This window comes from Miniopterus schreibersii (genome assembly GCF_964146895.1).
Source record: "Miniopterus schreibersii genome assembly, chromosome: 5".
NCBI classification, from domain to species: Eukaryota; Metazoa; Chordata; class Mammalia; order Chiroptera; family Miniopteridae; genus Miniopterus; species Miniopterus schreibersii.
In genome coordinates this window covers 47,489,083-47,499,530 of record NC_138106.1, presented here as the reverse complement: position 1 = coordinate 47,499,530, position 10,448 = coordinate 47,489,083, and the positions used below count along the sequence as shown (strand labels likewise).

The following is a 10,448-nucleotide window of genomic DNA, read 5'->3' as shown; positions in this document are numbered from 1 at the left end:
TGGTTAAGTGGAGCAAGTTGAATTAAATGGAGATTTACTGAACTTCTGCTTTAAATAACAATATAAGACATGCATAAAAGAGGGTATGTTATTGAAAGTCCAATAATTTGGCTCCTTGGACAACCAATTTAACTTTAAAGAAGCTTATCTGTCTTTAAAAACTCGAACAAGCAAATGCTTTTCTAGGATCAGGCTCTTTTCTGCACTTTGACCATGAATATACTATTGATGTGTTCAGATAACTTCCTGAACTCTGGACACTTATCTGTACTAACTCCTAATTGTCCCATCCCACCTCTGCTTTGAGCTCCTAGTCGGACTTTTGACCTGCTTTGACCTTAAAGACCTTGGTTTGCATCAGTGAACATATTGATGATAGCTTACATTCCCTTTGAGGCTCCCCTTCATGGGTGCCTGGTTCCTCCAGTCTCTAGCTTTTGGGGTTTTATTCAGGGCAAACTATTCACCTTCCTATTGGCTTCCTCCTTTGTAGGAAGTTAGGTTTCAGCTTTTCTGCTCTCAGTTACCCACTCACCTATTTACTTTCCATCTTCCAAACTTCTGATATTTTTCATCTATCTTCTCCCATATTTGTCTTTGAAGGGTTTATGACTTTTAATATATATAAATATATTATTCCTTTACTCTTCATTTAATGGAGGTTCTAAAGAGAACAGAGTTAGTGCTTCTCTTCAGTAGTTCATGTTTGGCCTTCTCTCTAGTATGATAGCTTCCCATTTTCTAAACTCTTGATCTGTTTCTCCAGAAAACAGGACCCTCCAATTTTGAGCTTTCTAGATAATTTTAAAAAGATAGCTATTTAGGCTTTCCCTGAGACTGCATAGCAGAGCCCTATTTGATCTGTAGTTAATATGCAGTCAAAAAGAAGTCAATGTGAATTAGCTTTTGTAAATATCAATTGAAAACCAGGGAACTTTTGTGGATAAAAGGGTAAGTGGTATTAGCATAAAGTCAAGCTTACCTGAGGAATTTCCTCTTGACTGGAAAATAAGACTCATAAGGTCAGATGAGTTTTGGAGTATGAAGAAGAAGGTATTTAGAAGCTGAGAGTTAAATTTTGCCTTAGTACAAGAGAACAGTTGTAACCTTTCCTAAACTCCCAGCAATTATTTTTTGTGCAATTGCATGGGCACTTTCAGTTTCAAAGATCCTTTATTGGGAGGTGGGTGGAATTTAAATATTTCTTTTCATCTTTCATTATTTAAAAGTATATAACTCTTTCACATATTTGTTTTGTTTTTGCAGAAGTATAATCAGTTCCTTGAGCACTGTCAGAGGATGTTTGACACATCTTAGCATCTCTGGGTGCCAGAAGAACAGGGGCTTACTGTAGGATGAGGTAGCATGTATGAGCTCATTTAATTTTTATAACAACCTGTGAGGTAGGAACTATTGTTACTCTAATTTTATAGACGAGGAAACTGAGGCACAGGCTACACAGCTCCAGTAAGAGGTACAGCTGGAACTGACTCTACTTGGCTGATTAACCAGGTTAGCTAGATCCTCCCCTAGAATCCTACAGCATTTGCCTTCAATGAACAGTAAAGAGCTTTCCGGAGAGATAGATCTGAGACTTCATGGACCTTCCCGAATAGGTTATATAACTGCTTGCTAATCAATGTTTGATGAATTTGGCCTGAAGCTATCTTTCACTGTAATATACCACCTGGAGCACCACTGTGGAGAAACCCTATAGCTCAATCGATCTTTTGACTATTGGAGGCTACTAACATCTGCCCAAAAGAAGCTAATAAATATGTATGACTAAAGTGACAGGTTAATTTGTAACCTCCTTCTTTCTTAGTTATCTCCAGCTCGAGGAAATCTAGTCCCAGAGAGTCAGATAATGTGAAGATTTATTATACACCTCGGCGCAGTCACTACTGGGGCTATAGTCTCTGACATGAAACCCTCCCTGCAATGTGTGAGCATTTGGAACATGGGTAAGGATTTGGGGCTAGAATTTCTAATAATCAGCAGTTAGAAATTTAATGTTGTCTCCAAGAACCGTAGATCTCCTGGATATTTCCAATTCCAGTGGGAAGGGAGTTATGATCAAAGCCACTGAAGTTAAAGTGATTGTAGCTCTAAGGATGGCCCATCCCCTTTTCTTTTGGTTCACAGTCAAGGAAATTCCACCTCAGCAACCCTGTCTCTCTCTCCTCTGCATCCATCTCATGTGTCCCCACTGGGTACTCCCCTATCTCAAATAGCTCCAAGTTACAAACACACAGGAGATTTTGGGCCTAGTTGGTTTTCATATCACAAGTAATCTGGTAACTGCTTGTAAATTGCAAGTCTATTTAGATTTTTGTGGTGAGAATCACAGAACTGGTACATTTTAAATGTTTTTAAAAGTGAAAAATATATATGAATATAATTAACGAAGAACAATGACCTAAGTATTCCGTCTATATTTTCCAATACAATTGATGACACTCTAGACCGTATGCTCCATCACAGTAAAGTTGATATGCACAATTAAGGTAAAATTTGGGGTTTCTCTTTTCCTCAGTCTAACTAGAACAGTGCTGATAGAATTTTACAGAAAGTCTAATCTGTGCTGTCCAATAAGGTAGCTACGAGTCAACATGTGACTACTGAACACTTGAAATGTGACTAGTGCAACTGAGGGACTGAATTTCAAATTTTATTTATTTAAATTAATTTAAATTTAAATAGCCACTTGTGACTCATGGTTACCATATTGGTCAGAACAGACCTAGAATACAGCGATGACCTTATAACAGGATAGTCTAGGTTATGCTGCAGCTACAAAGAATCCTAAAACCTTTTTTTTTTTAAATTGATTTCAGAGAGAGGAAGAGAAACAGAAACATCAATGATGAGAGCGAGTCATTGATCGGCTGCCTCCTGCATGCCCCCCACTGGGGATTAAGCCTGCAACCTGGGCATGTGCCCCGAATGGGAATTGAACCTTGACCTCCTGGTTCATGAGTCGATGCTCAACCCCTGAGCCACGTCAGCCGGGCAAATCTTGGTGATTTGTAAGAACAAAGGTTTATTTCTTGCTTGTGTTCTGTATGTATTTGGGGTTGTCTAGGGAGCCAGGTGGGTAAAGCAGCCACATCTCACATGTTAGCAGTTATTGTGGAGAGTTTTGCATCAGGACTCCAATGCTCTGGCCCACAGGGATGCACATCACTTCTGCTCACAGCTCACTGACCAGGACTAGTCACACAGCCCAGCGAGCCAGGAAGCAGGAGTGCAGTCCCAACTGTGCCGGGCAAAAAGCCTCACTGATGACTGCCACAGACATTAGCCTCCCTCTGAAAATGCAGAGAAAGTGTTCCTGAGGGGTGAGGAAAGTAGTATTACTTGTGTTTTCTTGAAAAGTGGAGAACTGAGTTTCTTTATAATTCAGTTATCCTTCACCTCCTGGATACTCACTGCACAGATTTATTAAAAGCAGGTAAAATGTGAAAAGTAAAACTCAAACATTTTAAAAGACATTTTATATAAATTAAGTTAGAGCTGACAACAGTCAGCATGTCTTTTTAGTTATACACAGAAATATCATTTACTATGAAGCTCTGCAATGTAAGGAACAATCAGTGGGTTGTTCTTTATATGTTTGGGATGAAAGTGGAATGAAAGAAAATGTATTTGTTATTTTTTCAGAGTACAGAATATATATGGTACATTTTTTCACTAGCAAGGAATAAGAAGTCCTTTTCTTTAAAAATCATAATTTTCTCACTAGGAATATTTGTAAATTGTGGTTGCCTAAAAAAAAGATGAAAAATATTAAATATTTATTAACTGGACAAATGGATTGTTTCTTTCCAGACTACACTGTAGAATCATAGAATTATCTAGTCCAGCATTGAATGGCATGTCTTGATTATTTCCAGAATATCTACAATATTGTTTGGAGTTTCAGACATGGGAGAGTCACAGTCTGATATCTGATAACAGACTTCTTGTAAAGCAGGAGTGACAGTTTCCTGTTAACAAATGCTTCAATATCAAGACATGGAAAGGTGGCACTTGGTTGCTAATAAAAAGTTGCACCCAAACCCTAGAAAATAATATTAATGATGAGGACGATTTTGCCACATGCTGAAAATGCCAGGTGGATTTTAGCATTATGGATACCTGGAGGGTAACTGAACCAAAATGATGCTCGAGAGAAATTTGAACTAAGAGTGCAAATTAGGCTACCTAGTATATACAAGAACTACTCAAGTCATACTGCTCCTTAGTGGAACACAACCATGTAAGCCATTTATGCAGCACAACATCTGTTTTCAGTTTCCAAGGTCTATCTGGGTAGTCCACAACTGGTGGGATGGGAAGAAAGAGAAGGCTGAAAAGATTGAACAAAAAGTATGCACTGTGGTATCCTTTATTTAAAAATTGTGAGCTAACTACAGTTGTAGTGTTCTCATTTACCATTCTGATGGCATAATAAACTGGGAGAACATTAACACAGTTTCAAGAAGGCATCAAAAACCTGTAAACAAACATACACGTCACACATGCGCACACACACACAACATACACACACACACACAGGTTATAGTCTAAACACAGAAGTGATGAAGAAAAGCTCTGAATGCTCTAAATCAAATTAAAAACCCTTGTTATAATAAACTGTGGCAATACTGTGGCTATTATGAAAAATATTGTAACTGTTTAAAAAGCAAAAAGAAAAATACTGGCAATTTGAAACTAGCAGCAAAAAGCAGATAAGATAGAATGGAAGATAACATAAAACTAAGTAATAGCAAAATTCTAATGTTGATACTGTGTAGGATTGCACTGAAGTAATTTAAAATCAGTTCTTGAGGAACTGTTAAAAAGTCCCTTGAAATATTAAATCGTTGCACTTTACAAACAGTGGAAAAGAATAAAGCATTTGGAATGTTACACACACACACACAGAGGAAATGTATTAGGCATATCAGTTTATGGTCTTTGTTTAAGACCTTCAAAAAGTTTTATAAAGAAAAATTTAAGTGCCAATGTAGTGAAAGAAAGTTAAAAATTCCTAAAGATGCAAGTCTGAGTGCATTTATCAGGTTTAAGAATATATTTCAAGGTTGGGGGCCAGGCATGATTGATGCACATTCAAGAAAAAAACCATGTGGAACCCACAGGGTAGGAGTTCTCTGGAAGGTGTTTAGAATGAAAGTGTATCAAACTCAGACTATCCTGAAGGAGACTCCAAAGTATGTAGAGTTGTACAGCTCTTCATTAGCTGAAATGTCTCATAGTGGCCAATAAATAACTAAGACTAACTTTTCAGCAAACTGGTTTTTCATACAAACATAAAAATCTTTATCACACATGCAGAGCTGATAGTCTATAAGAGCACAAATAGGAATCCTGGTTTCAGAAGAAAAGCACATTAGCAAGGATATTTTTCCCCACAGGTTCTTATTAAAATGTCTGAAGCTGCTAGACATCTGCAAAGAGGGGATAAGGTTAGATTTCCTACTGATTTTGGAAGAAAGGAGGTTTTATTTTCCTAAGGAAGTCAGCCATCCATGAGCAGAACACCTGTCTTCAGAATCTAAGTGTAATGTCCTTAGTGCTTAAACTCATGGCAAGCTCAGATCCAGAAAAACTGGCAGGCAGAATGGGGAAAATGAAAAGTCTGAATGTCTACAGTATACTTTGGAATAAAATGTGCCTCATAAGTTAAAACGGCTCAACTGCGTTTAGACTGAAGTGCTGCAGTCTGGAGAAGACTCAGTTCTCTGGAGTTAGGAGTTGGGAGGGAGACCTCCATCTCCAGGGGCCTCTGGGCTGACCTGGGGGCAGCAGGGCCTTATTTTTCATGAGTTCTTTCAGTTGGGGAATTTGTGACTATGCCCAGAAAAATACTTCTTTTGGTTACTTTTTCTCTAAAATCAACTAGTTGGGCAAGTTACTAGTGATTTCCCAAAACAAAATCTAGTTATACTAGTATCTTACGGTGCCAGCTACTTGGAATTAATGCCCATCAATAACGCTGCTAGGTATGAACTGCTGTTGCTAAGAACTGACCCCCAAATGACCTAACTGGGTAATCGATCACACTAGGTGCTTTTACTATCTTGGGTTTTTTGCGCTTTAGAGAAATAGTCTTTGTAATAGGACTTAGGAACTGCTTCTCTCTGGCTTTGTTTCACTCTTCCTCTTCCCCTTCTCCTTCTCCTTCCTCCATGGTTTCCACAATGAGTTCCGCTGTGCAGGTGGCCTCTCCGAGACTGTTGACAGCCTTGCAGGTGTACTTGGCATCATCATCCCCGCACACGTCGCTAATGATTAAAGAGCAGTTCCCATCCTCGTCGTAGTCTATCTGGAAGTGGCGGGACTCCCTGATGGACTGGTCATCTTTGAACCAGACGACCTCAGGGTCTGGGTATCCTGCATCACAAGGAAGGAACACAAGTAGCAAAAACTATCATTCAAAACTTCTTATTGGTTCATGCAAAGAGCTCCCAAACTACCCCTATTGATTAATGCAGGAAAGGAAAAAAACTATGATGCCTTTTAGCAGCTGTTTTGATACTGACATTTGAATAGGGTGTGTATTATAAACACTAATATCTGAAACCCCACAAGAGGCATTTTGCAGTCATCCCATTTCCCATCCATGTGGGGCCTGCCCCATGACCCACCTATACACAGATACAGAGTACTGCCTGGAACACTGCCCCAACTCCAGCTAGACGCCTAGAGCCGATTATCTTTCTGGGATGAAATGAAAAATTTTCATCTTGTATAAAAGTTGAACTTGAATAAATTTAAATAAAAAGATTCAGAACAAATGGGCACGAGGGATCTTTTGGGGGTGATGGAAATGTTCTAAAATTGGATAGTGGTAGTGATTCCATAATTCTGTAAATTCACTAAATATAATTGAATTGTACACACAATATGGTATGTAAGTTATAACTTAAAGCTGATAACAGCTCTATAAAACATAAGTTAGAGGAGTTGGTAATATTGCTAAGAAAAAGAAAGCAGTTATTTGTTTTAGGCTGATCCAAAGACATAATCTGCCCCTAGATAACTGGAAATTGACCACATTGATTAGCTTCATTTTATGAATTAATCATGTTTCTGCAAAGTTCAGCATAAAAAATACATATATAAAATATGCCTTTTGCCTGGCCGGGTGTGGCTCAGCGGTTGACCATTGACCTAGGATCCAGGAGATCATGGTTTGATTCCCGGTCAACGCACATGCCTGGGTTGTGGGCTCGATCCCCAGTAGGGGGCGTGCAGGAGGCAGCCGATCAATGACGACTCTCTCATCATTGAAGTTTCAACTCTTTCTTCCCCTCTCCCTTCTTCTCTTTGAAATCAATAAAGATATATTTAAAATAAATAAATAAAATAAAATATGACTTTAAAATACAGGGTGGAGCAAAAGTAGGTTTATAGTTGTTTGTATGAAAAATCATACAATAATTAATAAATAATAACATGAGTAAACTTTGTTTCACATACAACTGTAAACCTACTTTTGCCATACTGTGTATATAATTATTCTAACTGACTTGTTCTTAAATTTTGGAGAAGTATTTTTACAGAAAAAAATTGTAGCCCCAACCAAAATAAAAATTATATATTAGAATTTAAGAATTCTAACATTCTTCCCAAGTAGAATTTTGTTTCAATTAAAACAGCATCCATATGCTTTAATTTCTCCTCAGTGCTCCAGTCGAAGTTATGCAAATACCAAAGAAATAATTCCAAAGAGAAAAGTACAAAGATGGCAGTTATTATGTTCTAATAATTTATTTTTAATAGAAAAAGGAAAAAAGAAAGAACTTCAGGAGACCCAAAGACAATGGTGGTGGTGAGAGTTACAACAGTGGCCCCAGAGCTTTCGGCAGAACCCCCAGGCCGAGCACTTCTGCACAAGCCAAGGCAGCACATCACATTTAAAAAACTGAATGAAAAGAAAGATTATGGTAGGCAAGGCATTTACAAGGCATTTTGATAGTATAATGACACAGCCGAAAACTTGCTTTTTCATCCATAACTTTGGGTTACTTTACCCAAAGGCATTATACAGTCATACTGCTGGAGACTCTCACAGAGTGGGAGCAGGCTTTGTTCTGACTGTGGTCCTGGGAACGTTGCTTAACGAACACCTGTGCTTCCTTCATTTTGCCAGATTGAAATGGGAGATAACCCAGCCACTCTGGTTGGCACTGGACAGTTACCGGCTTAAAGCCTATCTTATCTCGCCCTTTATCTTTCTAGAACGTTGCAGTCTGTGGAAACTGAAATGCTTTGAGTCACCACCAATGCTAATGTCTCGTGTGCCATGCTAAGGTCCCTTAAGGTCCCTTGAGCTCTAGCAGCTCCCGGTTCAATGGCCACATTGCCTGGCTGGCAGGGAAGTGTGGGTAAGATGGCACTAGTGCCTGGGTCCCAGCTTCCCTCAGTTTGAAGTCACACTGCATGCTCTGCACTTATCAATCCCACAACTTTCCCCTGGACTCTGTCACATCTTTAAAGGATTTTAAAAGGTTTCTCTTTTTATACATGTCATCTAAGAATACCCAGAGACACTCAGGACATTAGATATCATCTTACAGGTGAGGGCCTGGGGCTCAGAAGAGTCAGATCACCACCCAAGGTCACAGCCCACTGAGGAACAGCTGAGTTGCTGACTCCACATCCCACGCTCTGGTCCAACCTCCTTCTGAGAGCCTGTTGTGGGCACAGGCTTCCTGGAAATTTCATTTCATTAAGCATGTCCCATAGCCACATACTACAGTCCATGATAAACCACTTTAACTTGGGCCTAGTGGCTGATGTAAGTAAGCGAAATATCAAATGTGCCCCCGGGTAAGTCACTGAATGGACTAACCTTCAGGCGGGGGAGTGAGGGCACTGGGCCAGCTCCTCCTGACCCAGTTTCCCTCAGAGCCTGGCTGTTGCTAACTGCTCCCAGAACTGACACCTTGCCCAGGGCACACAGCTGGGGCCCACCAACCACCCAAACCCCTTTTGTAGTTACAGCTACAACTTACCTTCAATCTTGCAGTCAAATCTAGCAGCACTTCCCTCCACCACTTCTAAATCACGAATGGTCTTAGAGAAGTAGGGTTTCACATGGGGCTTTTCCTCAGCAACAGCCTCCAGGAAGGCTTGGGAGACATCACCTAGGAGATAGGGGAGAGGACACGGTCATTCCTGCATTCCTTGTTCTTTCCTCTCCCCTAGTTTAAAAAAGCTGACTTTAAAATTTTTTTTAAAAGTAGCTCCAATTTAGCAAATAACGCAGCTTAGAGGACTGAATCATCAGCACACCTTTCTGCCGGGGATAGGCTGGCCAGCTGCCAAATGGTTTTGGCAGAAGAGAAAACTGTGACTAAACTGGGGAAATGTTTGGACTCCCCCTTCCCTTACGCTGACACACTGAAAAGAGAAATAATCTTCAAAAAGCATTTTTGGCTGCATCTCCTGCTGTTTCAGGATTCGGTTGAAGATATGTAAGAGGGACAGAACCACACCAGCCTTCCTGGTCTCTGTACCCCTTTGCCCTCCCCTGTAGCTGCAGGCCCTTTCCCACTCTCGGAGGGAGGGGCCAGGTCCTAGAGGCATCTTCTACTTGCCAGCAGTTCTGTTCTCCTCACTTTTACTGCCTTCACGTTGTGTGGCAGCAGACCAGGGTATGGGATTGGGCCAGGGAAAAGTCGGAACTTGGAGGGGCTCCTGTGTCCTCTCCCTCCTCTTCAGGCTATTTGTGGGTCATCCAGGAGTGGCAGGAGTGGATCAGGAAGGACCAGACTAAGTGCTACAGACTCTGTCCTTGGCTGCATCAGAGCAGCCCAGCAGGAAGCCTCACCAATGGCACTGCCTTTGTGCACAAAAGGGATCTGGACTTCTCACCTGTGGATACCAGCAGCACCAGGCAGGAGGGGGTAGGGGGTATCTCTGCCAAGCGAGGCACCTCAAGAAGATAAGGACCAGACCCTGCATGCATCTGATGCAGGAAGAGGCGGAGGCATTCACTGAGGAGATGGGCAGCGCAGCATCTCCAAGACAGTGGGAAAGTAACTAACCTCACTGGTCTTCAGGAGCAGCCCTTCCAACCACAGTCTACCCAGTTCAAAGGACAGGTTTCAGCATCATAAAAAATGCCAAACCAATATGCACTATGTGAGTTAATTTTTGTTTAAAAGAAAAACACAAAGACTTAAAAAACCAGGATATTTTTTAAAAGTACACTACTATATGTGATTTAATGTTTATGTTTGCCTATCAATATATAAGTATCACTTTTGTAATGAGAAAAAAAGGAAACTTTCAATAAAGCCTTTGCTAATTCTTATGTAAAACACAGGAGAAAGAATAGCAGAGGTGATCTAGTTTTATTAGACAAATAATAACTTTCCCTCAGAAAATAGTTAAACCTAAGTTAAAACAATTAAAGAGTATTTACTAGACTT

General features: G+C 40.2%; 1 protein-coding gene across 6 annotated transcripts in view; it reads right to left on the bottom strand.

Annotated features, from left to right (window-relative positions):
- Positions 1-4,374: 4,374 nt before the first annotated feature.
- MYLK (myosin light chain kinase) overlaps positions 4,375-10,448 on the bottom strand; it is a 230,189-nt gene continuing 224,115 nt past the window's right edge. For all 6 annotated transcript variants that reach the window (XM_081138328.1, XM_081138327.1, XM_081138330.1 and 3 more), the window contains 2 exons: positions 9,027-9,158; positions 4,375-6,399 (listed from right to left, as the gene is read on the bottom strand). In XM_081138328.1, the coding sequence (XP_080994454.1) occupies positions 6,158-6,399; positions 9,027-9,158 (374 nt within the window). In that variant the 3' untranslated portion in view covers positions 4,375-6,157. The remainder of the gene's footprint in view (positions 6,400-9,026; positions 9,159-10,448) is intronic.